Source organism: Nomia melanderi, chromosome 14 (genome assembly GCF_051020985.1).
Source record: "Nomia melanderi isolate GNS246 chromosome 14, iyNomMela1, whole genome shotgun sequence".
In the NCBI taxonomy this organism is placed as follows: domain Eukaryota; kingdom Metazoa; phylum Arthropoda; class Insecta; order Hymenoptera; family Halictidae; genus Nomia; species Nomia melanderi.
Window position 1 is genome coordinate 725,597 of NC_135012.1, and position 17,752 is coordinate 743,348.

At 39.8% G+C, this 17,752-nt stretch overlaps 1 protein-coding gene across 1 annotated transcript in view; it reads right to left on the bottom strand.

Annotated features, from left to right (window-relative positions):
* The window catches only part of LOC116429265 (trehalase), a 56,209-nt gene that overhangs the window by 15,600 nt on the left and 22,857 nt on the right, over positions 1-17,752 (bottom strand). The window contains exons 2-7 of the mRNA XM_031982033.2: positions 16,415-16,531; positions 11,716-12,017; positions 10,612-10,790; positions 5,604-5,785; positions 3,445-3,691; positions 751-991 (exon numbers count right to left, since the gene is read on the bottom strand). Of these exons, the coding sequence (XP_031837893.1) occupies positions 751-991; positions 3,445-3,691; positions 5,604-5,785; positions 10,612-10,790; positions 11,716-12,017; positions 16,415-16,531 (1,268 nt within the window). The remainder of the gene's footprint in view (positions 1-750; positions 992-3,444; positions 3,692-5,603; positions 5,786-10,611; positions 10,791-11,715; positions 12,018-16,414; positions 16,532-17,752) is intronic.

Genomic DNA, 17,752 nt, shown 5'->3' on the forward strand with positions numbered 1-17,752 from the left:
ACCGGCGAAGAGGAGGCGCCGAAACGCGTGGAAATTAAAATGCGAATCAAGCGGGACACTCGCCCTGAATTCCTGTCGTTAAAATTATCGTTGCTCCCGGATTTCTGCGGCGATCACGTAAACGTTGAATTGACAGACGAAATGTAAATCAGGTTATACTCTTTCGCGGTCGAATCAAATGGTATTCTTCTATTACCGATTTTAAATCTTTCTTTGAATTTCAAAATTTAAAGAATATTAACTAAGAATAAGTCGATTTTCTGATTTTTCTAAATCTTAATGGGATAAACAATACGCTTTTTTAGTTACTAAAGGATTTCCTCGTTTCTTCGTTTGTTCTGTTAGAAAGCCCTTTCTTTTATACTTTCCGAATATGTTATATAATAATTTCAGAAGCCAGAGCATCAACTTTCTCAATTCTTCTTTTCTGGACTTAACCATATTGTTCTCTGAACGACTCAATTAACCCATTAAACTCTGTAGGCTTCAATATTGCACCAGGAATAATATTAGATATTTTAATGAATCTTAAAGAAACTACCCTACAATTATTTGATTTTCCACACATCAAAATTTTGCACTAAGAAGGGAAGTAAAGGATCTAAGAAATATTATAGAATTTTTCTAATCTTTTTTCTTGTAATTTATAAATTACAAAACTATCTGAAGTGCTAAGGGTTAAAAGAACTACTCAGTATAACGAAAACTGAGTCACAAAACTGGCATTATCGTTAATAATTAATCACTCACCGAAGTAATCATCGATCTTTTGCGATCTTAGATAATCCACGGCCTTCAGCGCGTACTTTTCGCGCAACTGCGGATTGTAGCTCATCGTATACAACGGCGCGAGGTTCGACGGGTAGAATGACTTTCTGGGACGTCCGTTCTTCAGATCGTAGTCCAACCAAACGCCCTCCTCCTCGTTCCACAGGACGTTGTCGATCGCTAGCTGCAGTTGCGCCGCTATTTTCTCGTAAGATGCACTTTTCTGGAAATCAACGGGAAGGTTTCATTCGGAAAATGGGGCGCTTCGATCGAACGAACGATATCAACCTCTGAAGTACCAATTCCATTAAAATACTGTACGAAATATGCTTAGAATTTATCTGTATAAAATATCATTTCATTTAATTGTACGCCGACATCCTGGGAATTAACGACGGGAATGAATCCTTGGGTCCAAAAGAGGAATTTTAGTCCTCGGTGTTCCGAAGGAATCGTAAAGTGTCATTTTCATTAGAATCTTACTATCGAGCAGCGAATTACTTAACCCTTTGCGGAGGAAGGTTTTTAATGTATAAAACCTTCAATAGACGAAGCTAGATTATCTATCAATCGCTTAATCAATAGAAGAAAAGGAAACTACGTGCTGATAATTTAATTACTCTAACTGTCGAGTAATTAAATCACTTGTCTGCAACTTAGTCTTCCAAACATGAACATTTCATCTCGCCGAAATGTCGACATTCGTCCGCAAAGGGTTAAAGAAATCGGAGATTTTCATTTTCTTCTGGAATTCAAGCGTCTGCCGGTACCAAAATGGCGGATAACGTTTCCTTAGGTATTCGAACAGTGGTTTTACATAGTCGAGCGAGGTTTTCGCTAACGAGGAAATCGCATGATTCGCTTATTGTTCCTTTCCACGAGGCGGCGTGCAACGAAAGTTTTACGAACGGTTGAAGGAATGTATGTAGAATCGGCGATCGTTAGGCATAATGGCTGCTCTAAAGGCAGACGAGCAGCCCGGGCTTATCTTTTGCTATTCCGATTTGTTGCACGTGCTCGCGTGCCTTCGTTTATCCTAGGGAATGGGAGGTCGCCATTTTATGGGAGGTCTCAGATTAAGCGACCTGCAATGCTCTCATGATGACCATTGGAGTTTCACAATTATTAGCTTGTAGTGTGAAAGTATCAATAGTTACTGTTTTTTAATCGTCGACGTAGTAACCCTTTGCAATCGGATGTTTCTTACTAGAAATAGTTAACAACATTTATTTATATTTTTAAATATTTTCTTTACGAAGCGAAGACGATGTTCTTTGAGACTAATTCGGAGAGAAATCAGTACATCGACGAACAAAGCTGTTTTATTCCAATTAAAATTAAATATCACATTCTATAGTTTTACTGTGTCAAATCAAGTGACTGAGAGTCACCTCTCGAGTGCAAAGGGTTAATCATTGCTTTGTATGATATTTAAAAAATTTTTTTAATGCTATTTTCGTAACAGCGTTACTTATAGGATGATTTGTTTCTATCGATAATTGATTGAAAACGTACCGATCAAGTTATCATCGACGAAATGAAACTTCAAAATTACGCATGAAATTCATCCGAGTTCGAGTGACATGACAAAGTGTTAATGGTTTAAGATCGTGAGACATTGCACCGAATGCAATTCTTGATAATGTCTACGCCAGCCACGCGGAGGAGAAAGCTATTTTCTAGAGGAAAAAGTTTTATGCAGGAATTTTACATTTGACAAGATTCGTCACGATGGGATCGATGGTTCATAAAGTTTGAATTACAGATACCCTGGCTCGTATATCACTGTCCCGAGACTCAACTTTTAAATGGAACCACTCAGACGGGGAACCAATTGGGTAGGATATCTATAAATTTCATGGTTTAGTGAGATGAGTGTCATGTACAATCCTAGGCAAAGATACGGGATTTCCGTGTCAGTGAAGAAAAAAAAAATTATTTTGTAAATATTTATGGGCAGACCGTGAATTTTCCAGAGTGGATGATCAAATAATTTTACTGAACTTCAAATTGTTTATATGCTATCACTGTAATAACGAACTATACAGTAAAGAACAAATGTCTTTTTGAAATGAAATTATCCTCAGTCAATCTATAATTTAATCTTTTATGTTTCGAACTCTGAAGGGAATTACTCAGAAGAAAGTTCGTGTACATGATTGTCTCGTCAATGAAAAGTAAATCGATACGAAATTACGTCGAATTAATGAATAAGTGAGTAATCTTTAGTATTAACCCTTTGCGGACGGATGTCATTTCAGCGAGATCGAATTTTCATATTTGGGGCAGTGAATAGCAAACAAATGATTCAGTTACTGAAACATCAAGAGTTCAGTAGTTTCCTATTTTTCTATTGTTCAGGTAATTGATATATAATTTAGCTTCATCTGTTGAGGGTTCTCTATATTTCAGAGAATTTTCGTCCGCAAAGGATTAATCCTTAATATGACGCTCTATTCATTTATTCAAGAATATTTGGGAGTCGTAGGAATGTTACCTTTAAATGGTACAATTGTGATACTACAAATAAATATAGAAAAAATTGTTAAAACAAGTAGAGGTTACAATAAAATAGAATGTCGAGTCTGACTCGACATATGACTGCTAAGGGTTAAACAGTGCAGAAGTGCAACACAGCACGTACATAGAATTCAAAGGTACGCCGATGTTACTCACCCTATAATTCCCGAGAATCTGATGAAACTCGCTCAAGAGCCGTGCGTTTTGTTGCAGTATCGCGTTCAGGTCCACAGGTATAATAGTCTCCGCCGAGACGTTCAGCAAACCCGCTGTTCCGTTTTCGATACTGCCGTATGACCATCTGTAAGAAAAGTCCCAGCCACTTTCGGCGCAGGCTTTTATATTGTTATAAAAGAACTCCCGCGACTCCGCGGGCACTTGTTGCGCCAAATTGTAGTCCTCCCTGCAATACAAAAAATTGCACCGATATAAACATTCACAGGTTCCAAAATCTTCGCTGAATCGCGACACCTCTACACCACAATTTAGATTTTCAAACGAATACGAATATTAACGAAACAATTTATCCGAATCTGATATTAGATCACGATTCGATTAGATTTCATTGAACTACGTTTAATTACAGATTACATTAAACCCAGCTAAACTCTAGATTTCCACGAAACAAAAAAATTGCATCGATATAAACATTCACAGGTTCTAAAGTCTTCGCTGAATCGTGACACCTCTACACCACAATTTAGATTTTCAAACGAATACGAATATTAACGAAACAATTTATCCGAATCTGATATTAGATCACGATTCGATTAGATTTCATTGAACTACGTTTAATTACAGATTATATTAAACCCAGCTAAACTCTAGATTTCCGCGAAACACGCGAATGAACATTTGTTAAATAATTCACGTGAGTGGATGGTCGTATCGAGTTTCCATGAAAATTCAAATGTCCCTTTCCCCTCTGCGCGGAGTATCGATGCGTCCGAGGCAATATAAAAATTGCCAAGGATTCAGCTGCGATATTAATTTTATCGTGCGCCGCGCGTTCGGATGTGACAAATACGCGAACACACAAACAATTCCGGCAACGGCTATTATTTCCCGCGATTAAACCGCGCGGTCCTGTAAGCTTCTCGATGCAAATGTCGCAGAAAGATGCGCGAGCCGATCTGAAAACCGGTTCAGGGCCGAAATCACGTTCTCGGCCGATCGAACGCGGCATGCGCGTGTGCGCGCGCGTTTATGATATTTGGTAATTTCATATCATTCCACGCTAAACGACGGTTAATCGTGTTTAATCGCGTAACGAGGTATTTCTCGTGCGATGTAATTCCATTCGAAATCCGTGTCGGACCGCACTCCCGCGGTTTAATGCCGCTAAAACATCGCGAAATGAAAGGAACGGGCAAATAACGGCCGAATGAAATTTAATTGCGAACGGATTCGAACTCGCCTCCGGGACCGGCTCGTAGATGTGAACCGGCGAATGCACGTGCGCGTGCGTGCATTTAATCGTGCGTCGCGTATTAACGCTGCCAAGGAGTTTCGGTTAAGAGACCGAACGCGAATTTCCGGCAAACAATGCCCGGCGAAATTTTGTCCGCGTGTCCAGCGTGAACGTTACAACCGCAACTTACTTCATCGCGGTTGACCGCACTTCAATGCCCCGTTCGTCTTTGACGGTTGTAATTAACGTGCAAATGAAGACGATGTAAGCGCGGCGCGCACCGCGACCGCCTGCGGACGAAATCCCCAGATTCGACAATTTACAACGAAAATTGAAGGTTACGTGTTGCTACGTACTCCCTGCTATGGAAAGTGATTTTCATTCAAAAAATAAAAATATAATAAGTTTGGAAGCGATATGCGCACTGTTGCGTGTTTATATTTCCGCGTGCTTAATATACCTCAAAGGAAATACGAGGAAACGCTTCAGGTGAAATTCTACTCTATTTACCGCTTAGCTTGTCAAACGAGATAATGTAGTAGAACTTCGATTACTCGAATTGGTCGAGCGCGACGATAATCAGCGGTAAACGTTAAATCATCCGACGATGTTTCGCCGCGGGAGTCGCTTATTCGGCGTAGCGTTCCGAAGGAACGATTCAAATGAATTTTGAAATGAATAATTTTAAAATACAGAAAACATTCGTCGTACCGAATACACCTTTCTATGCATTTTCTCGTATGTCTCATTGTCCATTCGCTTTTAGCATTCATAAATCAGTAGAACATGGAGTACCCACTTTTCATCTGCAATATTACTCTCGAAATGGGAGAAACATAAATTCCTGGCTCATGCATTCGTGTTTCCATATAATATACATAAAACAATGAAAACAAAGGATTACTTGTAACTCTCCGGTCTCGGTCCATTGCTGCGAACGAAGTAATGGCCGAGCTTGTACGTTTTCCCGTTCACCTTCACGTTCACCATTTTCTCGTTCTGCCAGAAAGCGAATTCGTCCTCCAGCACGGATATGATTGATCGCAGGTAGTTGTAGTCATGCGTGAAGTCCAGGTACTTGGAGACCTGCAAATCCACTGGAATAATGCAACCGAGCGCGGAACGTCTGGCAGTGTTGGTCACTGTTCGGGTAGAACCTTACTTAAACTAGGATCATGAATAAATGATTAATCGTTATTCGGTTATCTGTTATTCGAGTTGTTCGTGATTCACTATTTGCCATTCGTTATTAGCACTGGCAAATTTGTTTAAACCTTTGCACTCGGGCGCCTTTCAGTCATTTACTTTGACCCAATGAAATGGTAAAATTTAAAATTCAATATTAAATTTTATTTAATCCTTTCAACTCGGGAGTTTTCTACTAGAAATATTTGAACATATTCTGATGAGATAAAAACGATATTTTGTGAAACTAACTCGAAGAGAAATTATACGCACATTGAGGAAAAAAGCTATTTTATTTCAATATTTCACAAATTGATGCATTGTACGAGGTATAGTATTAAATATCAAATTTTATAATTTTACTGTATGAAGTCAAGTGGTGAGTGAGAGTCACCTCTCGAGTGCAAAGGGTTAATGTATTAACATATAGAACGTCGAAGTAAAATAGTTCTGTTACTCAATTTATGCAGAGTATTTCATTATGTTAGTTGTAAAAAATATAATGAATATTTGTAGAGAAAAATGTTCTTGAGTGCAAAGCGTTAATAGCAGGGCAATTGTAGAGATATTTCACTGAGATACAACAAAAATTGACAGTTTACTCTGACTTTTCTCTTATAATTATAAGATTTAAAGTAATTACGTTGAAAGATATATTCTACAGAAAGTCACGTAACAAATGAAAAATGACAAGTAAATTTCATTCATTTGCGAATGATGAATATATTAATTAATTCCTTATTCGCAAATAACAGTCGGATGGAGTTGACTCGGCATTCTCTATTGGTTTTCTGAACAAGTTTCGCCCACCGCTGCGTCCGCCATGTTTTCGGTCGAGCGTCTCGAGATTCCGATAATCTTGGAATAAACGAATACGACGGGGGTCGCGGAACGAGCGTTCTTATAGGGGACGCATTAAAGGGCTCGTTGCATCGGCAAGTGGCCGTTCGAGTATCGGACTTTTGAAAAATGTAGAACGAAAGGTTCTGACGCTGATGCTTCCGCATAAATCGAACACGTTCGTTTCCATTTTATGGAGCCTTTCACCATCGCCGCGTTCTCAGAGTCCCGCTTTATAGTCTTCGCCTTCATTCTTCGTCATTTATGTAGTCAAGTGATCACAATATTTGTGTACAAATATTGTATCTCCAACAGAAGAACACTTCAAGAGTTACTCCGTGTATGCAGAGAAGCGTAAGTGATGAATTTGGAGGAACACGACAATGGAAAGATTCATGGGAAGATCTTTCAGTGGCACACGAGAAATGGAAATTCGAATAAATCTGAATCTCAACGAAGCAAGGGTTCACTGTTCGGCTGCCGCGATAGTCAGCAATTTTATATTGCGCCAAAATTCGGCAATGCAGAAGGAAACTGGAATAAAATGGTCATTGATCACTTAATACTCAAAATACCACGGAAGTGTCTTCCAAAAAGTGTCTACCGAATCCTCTAAAACTTCGATGTCACCTTTGACCCGTATTAAATCGAGAAAACGATCTTCCACGCGACAAACTGTCTCTTCGAAGGATCAACAGAACAAGCCACTCACACTTCAAAGAAAGTAATCGTCGGAAATATGGTCAGAGCCGATGGAGACAACCAGGAATTCAATAAAATCATCAATTTGTTTTCGTGACTCGGTTTCCAGCCGGCGGGTTCGATCCCGCGTCCCGTTTCGACGCGGAAATAAATAGCTTCTGCGAGGATCCCCTCGGAATATTTCCTTTCTCCCGATCGACTCTCGGCCCCGGACCAGAAGCGGAAACGGGAGTCGTGATACAAAGAGAAGAAACTTTTGAAATGCGATTTACGGCTGCAAGGTAGCAACAGCGGAGCCACGCGAGGATTCCAGATTATTCTTTGACAAATCAAAGGACTCGGCTGCCGGCGTCGCCGCGCGCTCTGTATATTCATGACAGTCACGGAAGCATTTTCGGGATAACCGAGATTTTCGCGTGCCGCGGAAAATACGCTTCGGATCCAGCGCGCGCAGAGAATTCGTAACCGTTAACACTAGAACTACCGTACCAGTCAGAATGACTGGTTTCGATTTTTTGTTTAGTTATTGATATCTTCGAAGCATTGAATATTCGAAATGATTTTGGAAATGAATAGTTCCACTAGAGTGCTATAATGAATGTCTAAAGGAACTGAAAATAATCTATTAACGCAATCGTAACGAATGCGTATAATCGAATGAAAGTATCGTATTCACTCGTTCAACCCTTGCCGACGCAGTCATTATATTCTCAAATTGTGTGAATTCATAAGTATTTAGAATATAGAAACATTGCGTTTAGTTTAACACTAGAACTATCGTACCAGTCAGAATGACTGGTTTCTAATTTTTTGTTTAGCAATTATTGATATCTTCGAAGCATTGAATATTCGAAATGATTTTGAAAATAAATAGTTCCACTGGAGTACTATAATGAATGCCCAGAGAAACTGAAAATAATCTATTGTTACAATTTTTATAGAAATTGCATATTAATCGTACTAAATGCTCGGTAGTTCTCGTGTTAACGATCTCCGCTCGACTCCGGGATTTATTCGAACGAGGAATCGAAATCGTATTGAAACTTTCGTTTCGAGGAACTGCCAATTTTCCCTGGAGTCTCCGCGGTAACATTCGCGCGCATGTCGGTTCATTTAATTGCAGATCGACCGATATTCGTAGATGTTATTGAAGCTCAAGGAGGCGGAAGAGGATTTTGCGAGAAGATAATGGATTTGTATAAACACGCAATGTTGCAGACATATTCGGAGCTGAATATTCATCGTTCGATATGGTTAATTTAAATTTCACTCGTTTGCATCCGCTACAAATGCGCATAATTCGTGACCTCGCGATAATTCAAGTAAGTGGTCAATTAGTATTATCATTTTCGACAACGAAGCACTTGTGAAATATTTGATAAACCAATGATTCAGTCGGAAATACTGTATTAAGATTATAATCTTCGATCACCCACTTTCTCCCATTTTCCTCTGCGACTACTAATTGATTCTAATACTTATTCACCAGTGAAACAGTCTAAATTCCTCAGGAAAAATGATAGAAATCATATATTCAGCGATACGATCAATCCACGAAACGTAAAGAAAACAGAATTCGAAACATCGATCTGTTTCTCCTAGATCGATTGCACAAGCTGCCTAAAAAATACGGAGTGGCTCGTTCGCCATCAAAGCGGAACCTTTTAACCTCGAAATTGATGCATTTCCTCGCGCGGACCTGCGTTAACTGCGTTTTCCCGGCTACTCCGGGGTATATCCATTTCTCGCGCAGGTTACGAACATTTTCCGACCGTCGGACACGTTGACAAATCGCGCGGAAGTCTTCTACATCCGGAAGAAACCGCGCCGGACCTTCGCAAGAAGGAAACGCGAGAACTTTGACGACCGTACGTTCGAATGGAGGCTAACAGACCGCGGAAATTCCGACTGGAAATCCTCGAAATCGAAAATTTCGCCGCGTTCGTGGGTCACCGGTGTACACTCGTCGGAAATCACTGAGTATCGCAGTAACCGGTCGGTATAGGTTCGCGAAGCAGCTCGACGAAACATATTCCGAGCCGTCGAACTTCCTGGGGACACGGCTAATAAATGGAATTGTAACTGAACGAAGTTATTTAGGAATTCCAGATCGATCCCGTCATTATTTCATTCGATTACGGGACTATCTATCCCTCGGACTTCAGTAATTCACTTAGCGAACAGTAGCGAATTGAAATGCTTAAGGGATGAGAACTGAAGTCAGCTTACGATAACAGTGTTATAAAGTACTCGAAAGAAAAGCGTTTTTCTCTGGATTAAATCGATTATTATAGGAATGTTTATCACCGAATACAATTTTCTTTCTATAGTGAAGTGTTGATCGATTGAAAATGCCGAGCGAAGTCTGAGGTTTGTTTAAAGGTGTACAAATATAAATTAACCCCTTGCCGTATGATTTTTTTCTCAACTCTAATCGATACGGTTACTTTGTCATTAATAATTTATTGGAAAAAGAGAAAAATTGTAGATGTATTCTGTGTTTATGTTCGCTGTTAAGTATAATTGATTACAGAAGGGTTGAATTTACTTTGAATTCGAATGAATTGAATAATATTCATGTTTGTTAACCCTTAGCACTCCAGATGGTTTTATAATTGATCAGCAACTGTAGCTAATTTTTATGGTACCTCTAGTGAAAATGAAAAATGCTATAACATTTCTTAGATTTTTTATTTTCCTTCTTAGTGCAAAATGTGGATGTGTGGAAAATCGAATAATTTTAGGGTAGTTTCCTTGATTCATTAAAATATTTAATATTATAACTGGTGCAATATTGGAGCCTACAGAGTTCAAAGGGTTAAATCATGTTGAAAATCTTCACGAGTCTGACACGTTGTAAGGCAAGGGGCTAAAAGGGTAGAGATTCTCGACATTCATTTTCTTCGACAATAAATTAATCCTGAACGAATAACAGTTCTTAAATACTTTCGATTGATTCTAATATTATATGAGTCTCATGAATAACTAAAAAGAATATTATTTATTCCATTAAAATGTACAAAATCAGGAAGCTTGTGAGCGACTCATGTCTCGATGGCAATGAAGCTTCAAGTGTAGTTTGTGCTATCAGGGAATTTTCTTTGTGAAGTGGTGCACAGAGTTCAGACGTAAATAACTGCGAGACGCGTCGCGAGGATTTAATATATCAGAAAGGTACGACGTACCATGAGATGTAACAGGGGCGGCTGACTCCTCATGAGGTAATAAATTCTGCCTCCGTTCGGTATGAATCCATATTTCTCCACCATGTACACGAAATTGTCTATCATCCCTTTGGCAGTTTGATACATGTCGGATAATAACAGGCCCTCGATCACCCAGTAACTGTCCCAGTAGTAAAACTCTGTTGGAGGGAAACAAGTAACGAAATGTCCTTTCCTTTGTGGCTGGGATGCAACGCTAGCAGGATTTCAATTACACCCGACAATTCGTATTGCGTCGATATCTGGACGTTCGCACGTTTATGTCTTTATGAATTAACAATTGTATAATTAACCCTTTGCACTCGAGGGGCGATTCAGTCGCCATTTGATTGAAAGTAACAAAATTGTAAACTGAAACATTCAATATAGAATGTTGAATCAGGTATTAACAAATGAAGCAGAAATGAAACAACTCTGTCCCATAATTTATGCGAGATGTTTCTTTATGTAAGTTGCAAATAATATTAATATTTCGTCAGAAAATAATGAATGCTTGTAATGAAAAATATTGTCGAGTGCAAAGGGTTAATAATAATCATCAAGTCTACAATTCTATACATCATTCGCTAGAAATAATAACAGCACAGAAACTTGCTAATAAAGAATATTATTCGAATCGGATCAAAATTGTTAGTATTTTCCGAGGCATCCCAGTGTCAAAAACGAAGGATTTAACCCTTAGCGGACGAAGGTTCTTCGAAATATACAAAACCTTCAGCAGATGAAGCTGAATTACATATCGACTGCTTAAACAATGAAGAAAAAGGAAACTACGTATTAATCTCTTGCTGTTTCAATAACTAAATGATTTGTTCGTTACTTAGTGCTCCAACTATGAAAATTCGATCTCTCTGTAATGTCGACATCCGTCCGCGAAGGATTAAGAAGTAGGAAGTGAAATTATATATCGATTATTTAATTAACAGGAAAACAGGAAACTACTGATCTCTTGCTGCTTCACTAATTAAATCATTTGTTCGCGACTTAGTTTTCCAAATATGAACATCTGATCTCTCCGTAATGTCGACATCCGTCCGCAAAGGGTTAAGAAGTAACAGTTCTCACCTTTGAACCGACCACCAGGAATGATAAATCCGTTCTTCACGTAAATCAAACTGTGTCTCTGAGGATACTTGGCCACGTCGTCGCTGATCTTCCTGGCCAGAGACTTCCAAATGGTGTTAAGATGCCTCACCCATTCACGATAATTCGGGTCCTGGATGACGCGCAAGATCTTCGGCTCGTCCGTCCAATCCGGCAACGTCCAATTCACAAGCTCGTTCGAGGACGAGAAGTTCTCGTCGACGAACTTCGCTACCTGGGTCTGATTCGGGTGGCCATTCGTTGCGTTCATCAGATCGTAGAAGCTGACAAAGCACAAACAGACCCGATTAGTCGATTAATCAATCATGACACATCAAACGGCGGAACGTTTCGGTCATGGCGCTCGGCGATGCATATCGAGCTGCCAGAATGCAAATAGTCATCGTTCGCTAAATTAATTAATAGCGGACTGGTTGATCGGCTGCGGAAGCGTGCATCGGAAATCGGAAATGAAAGGAAGTGCGTTGTTTTTCTGCTTTCAAGATCTGCGAATCGATTGTTAACCATTTGCACTCGGAGGTTTTTCTCTAGAAATATTTTAACATTTTCTGACGAGATAAAGACGATATTTTGCGAAACTAACTCGACGAGAAATCACACATACATTGACGAACAAACCTATTTTATTTCAATATTTCTAAAATTGATGCAATATAAGAAGTATAGTGGTTTACTATTAAATGATATTGAAAATGTGGATCTTCAGTAAGAAGTGAAATAGGAAAACAATATATATTTAATAAGATAAAGAAACAATACGGACAACACGTAAAAATACAACACACGACTCTCTATCACGCACCAAAAATGTTCCTCTCGGCTGTCGCTCACCAAAATGTCCGCATGCACGCATTTCCACTCGCTTTTAACACACACCCCCATTCGCTCTATCTTTCTCACCCTTGCACCCTTCTCACTCGCATCTTTCGTCCATAGTCCAAATTCACGCAGTCACGTACACGCTTTTCTCACAGTTCAGTCGCTCAGTTCCAGACACTCTTCCTCGCATTCTTTCAGCCACTCGAGATTGTCTAAACGCAGTCACACTATTTTCCAAACATCCCGGCGCCGGTCCGTCGCAATATGACCTGGTCGCCCTCACGCACGCACAACAAACCATTCATCCTACAATATTTTAATCTACCCTAAATATTCTAGATACTACAGAAGTATAATATTAAACATCAAATTTTATAGTTTTACTGTATGAATCACGTGGTGAGCGAGAGTCACCTCTCGAGTGCAAAGGGTTAATATTGTGGATGATTGGTTTCTGGTTATGGGAAACTACTAGTGGTATCTTTAGTGTAACTTTTGATACTAATGGAAACTTGTTAGATAAGATTACTTTATTTGAAAGCATCTGTGAGTGTTAATCCTTTGCGGACGAATGTCGACATTCCGACGAGATCAAATTTCCATATTTGGAAGAGTAAGTCGCGAACAAATGATTCAATTGCTAAAACAGCCAAAGATCAGTGTATAATTTCTTTTCTATCATTTAAGTAATCGATATATAATTTAACCTCATCTGCTAAAGGTTTCGTATGTTTCAAAGAATCTTCGTCCACAAAAGGTTAATGTTTCAATTGAATTTGGTGTAATATGGAAACTAGATCATTTCTCCTGGATTGACAAGGTTGCAGTGTGATACAACGTTTTAATTTTCTAGAAGGATGCACCTGTTCCCGCGCGAGTGTTCACTTTTAAGAATATTAATTCCTCTAGTCCATCATCAGCTGCATATCGGTCTGCTCGAACAATTTTCCGGCATCAAATATTATCTTTGAATTAAATTCCCATCAGACGTGACAAAGATGTATGGAACCTATTAAAAATTCATAAGCTTGAAATTACATTCGGTCAAATCATCCCGTATATTCCACTCGCATTTAATCTTTCAACCAGTCGGATAAATTACACAGTTGCGGTGCATCCCGCCCGAAGCATATTAAATAAGTATTTTAATCGGAACACGAAGCTGTTTACAATATTATTCATCGATCATTTAACGCTTCTCATAATATTTATAACTACATAATACACGTATTAGATACTTAAACAAACAACTCCGACAGAACCCATTAGAAAGGAATCGAAGTCGCTAGAATTACGTGACAATCAACTACTCGGCACGCTTAAAACCGCAAGAACGATTTCCCCTGATTACTGCTTAGCCAAATTAATTATCCGGACCCGTTAGCGGGACAGTCCCGTCGCCAGACGGAAGTGGAGACACACGAACGTTCGCCGAACAATTTTCCGTAACAGTTGCGAACATTAATCGATTCCGACAATTGGTCCACCGCCGGAGAACCTCATCAACCCCGTGAATTCCCTCGAATGCGAATAAACCACGGCCGAAATCCGACGTTTCGCGCGAAACTAGTGCTGCGAAGAGCCGGGATCTTCAAAGTTTCAAGGTTCAACCTAAAAACCGGAGTCTCGAGAGCTTACTGTTCTCCGAAGGCAGATCTTTCGAAGGCTTACAGTTCCACAAGGCTCGAGTCTTCGAAACTCGGGACTGATTTTCACAGCGGTATACGAAACGATTCGCCAGTCGATTACTTTATATCGGCCGCCATTACGAGCCGCGCATCGAGCGAAACAATGCTATTATCGCGGAACAATCGTCAATCCCGCAGCTCGCGCGTGAACCCGTTACAAATTCGCTCGTCTGGCGGGCTTAGCTTTCATCGGATAGTCACCGCTAGATTTTTACGGGCATTACCGATCGGCAGCGTAACAATGGCGGCAGGAACGACGACGCGGTTACTCGTTGATGGACGTTTAACCGAGCGAACGAGCTCGCGCTGTATAATTGTTGCGTCAGCGAGCTGCATTTTTGTCTGGAGTTATTGCTGGATCGCCGAGGTCCGCGCGAACTCGCAATTTCCAAAGTAAATTCGAAGGAATTAGAATTAAACGAAATTCCATTTACTCCGTGAATGGTTCCCGTTGATTGAAAACGAAGGAAACTGGCATTCAATTTTAATGGCTTCTTTTTTAATGTTTGGACGATGTGGATGCTTATAACCGTATAATGCAGTTATCGAAGAAGAATTGAGCGTAGAATTACTTTTTCAGTGCAGATACTGCGCCGTTGAAATGCTTTTCCTCGAAATTGATTTAAATAAGAAACCATTACCAGAAATTATAGAATCAGACGCTTAATCAGTTTAACCAGAAAATCTACTTAGATGTTCGAACAAGAAATTTCCATCTAAACTTTCGAGTGAAACCGAATAGAATCGCGAAGAGATTACAATGTCAACTTCGTAAGTCCCTCGCTAGATAGAGCACGAAACTGTATCGCTAATTACCTCCGAGAACCTACTAATTCGTGTTTTATCGCACAATAAACTCCATTCGTTTCCAGGAGTTGGACAGTTCCCGCGAAGACCACCTTAATGTCCCCATAAATCTGTCCTCGAAGATGAATCAACGTGAAAACTCCGCGATTATTAGCTCGTTAATTTCCCATCCGTTTCCCAGATAAATCGAAACACAGGGGAAACGTCGATCCGGTGATTTGCGAGGTAACTGGTGGCATTCGCGTGGCTCGGTTCAAAGGCGAGCGCGGCCGATCGTGATTTCGTTTCCCGGCGATCGTAAAGTCCAGCTGTTCTTAGCGGGACGACGGTTTCCGGTGTTGCGTGAAAACGGAAACGACGGAAATAATATCGTAGCCGCGGCCACCGCGCGCCAGCGCAATAGCCACGGAGTAAATAGGAACGAGGGAGGAGATTTAGAGCTTCCACGTGCGATCCCGGCGACCGGCGGAAGCTAGGTTATTTCCACGTTAGCGAGATGTCGGGATAATTTTTACCGAAAGCTCGCTGCTTTCACGTGAAAGCTTCGACGCTGAAAACACGGAGCCCGGGGAAGAACGCGGGCAAAAGCTAGTCGCATTTCCGCGAACCTTAACGCAGCGCATCGGCCCCGCAATAATGCGGGATTGGTCGCCATTTTATGGGAGGTCTCGGATTAAGCGACCTGCAATGCTCTCATGACGACCATTGGAGTTTCACAATCATTAGCTTGTAGTGTGAAAGTATTAATTGTTACTGGTTTTTAATCGTTTACGTATTAACCCTTTGCACTCGGATGTTTCTTACTAGAAATATTTAACAATATTTATTTATATTTATAAATATTTTCTTTACGAGGCGAAGACGATGTTCTTCGAGACTAATTCGAAGAGAAATCAGTACATTGAGGAACAATGCTGTTTTATTACAATGGTTTACGTATCGAGGCATTATACGAAGTTTAACATTAAGTATCACATTCTACAGTTTTACTGTGTCAAATCAAGTGAGAGTCACCTCTCGAGTGCAAAGAGTTGATCTAACATTTTAGATATGTATGACACAAATCCAAAGTAAAATTATAACATCGAGTTTCTTATTCTTTTTCGTAAGTTACAAACGTCGGTTTGATTGATGTTCAAAAATATGTCAATATAATTAACGACGCTTGCGTTTTTAATTGTTGAAATTTAGCCGTACAATGTGTTAACATCTAACACTGAAGCTTTCAGTACCGAACTTGTTATCCGAGGCGAATTGTAAATGTACAACGTTAGTGAGAAGTCGGGGATCATTTAGCGTAATGATTGTAATGTAACGACTTTCGAAGATGATAGATTGATACTTACTTGGCAAGTGTCACATTAGGATCCTGTAGCTGGTGGAGATCCACGAAGAATTTGCTATCAGAATAGATACCGGAGAGCTGCACCGTTTTCAACAATAGACCCTCACAGTAGATCGAGCTGAAAATAAAATTACAATCGATTAGTAGAACGAAGTTAATCCAGCTTTTGTTAGAGAGGAAAATTATCGAGATTCATCCGTATCAGACGGGAAGTATTATACTCTCTTCAGAGAATCACTATTTAAGGTGCTTTACAGCTTACAACAGCTTGCAAAGCTTGTTATTCGACTGACTCGTTTACGAAGAAAAATGTCACTTAACTAAAAAATTAATTCTCCTTGCTGTGTTATTTATAGAATTACTATATTTATTATAAATCTATATTTGATGTTACAAGTACACAAGAAAATGTTGTCTCGATCAATTTATCTTTGCTCGAGCACGTAAAACTTCAGTTTGACAGGAGAATGATTGAAAATAGTACACAGTTGTTTGTGTTGACGAACGAGTTCATCGAAGTTGTAGATAACAAGTCTTTTGACGTCCGATCGGGAAGAAAGTCTGACGTCTCGGGACTCCGGTTGTTTACTGACACGTAAGGGCGACCGAGGAGACCCCAGCCGCGACGGAATTTATGGTCTATGCGGGTTTGGCACGCCTCTGACAGCACCCAAGAAAACGGAGCCGTAACGGCGCCTACTGTTCTACATACTGACCGAAACGAAAGCGAATTACGGTCGGAAGCTAATTCGGGTTCGATGCCAGTATCGACCGGCTAAAAAACTAGTTTGGCCTCGGTTTCGGTCCACGGTTCAACGAATTCTTGATGTCTCCGTCTGTTTTTCCCCCTCTTTCCTCGCGCCATCTCAAATCACGTCGCCTTTATACTCGTCACCGATTTCTCGAATCGGAAAGAATATTTCAGAACTATTATAAAACAAGTAATAAATGCGGTAATTATTATATAATCAGAAAGTAAATATTTCAGAATTACTATATAATAAGTGATTAACGCGGTAATTATCATATAATCAGAAAGTAAATATTTCAGAATTATTATATAATAAGTGATTAATGCGGTAATTATTATATAATCAGAAAGTAAATATTTCAGAACTATTGTATGATAAGTGATTAACGCGATAATTGTTATATAATCAGAAAGAATTCGAAGTTGTCGCGAGCCTCGCTGATTTATCAACGTCGCATAGTTGCAGTAGGTGCAACGGCAAACTTTCCTACCGGTTTTTTTTCGGAAACACACCTTTTTATCTATTGATCATTCTTATCGGAGCCGCCTTATCAGCCGTTTAAACAGCAAAGTCGCGAGAGGCGGGTG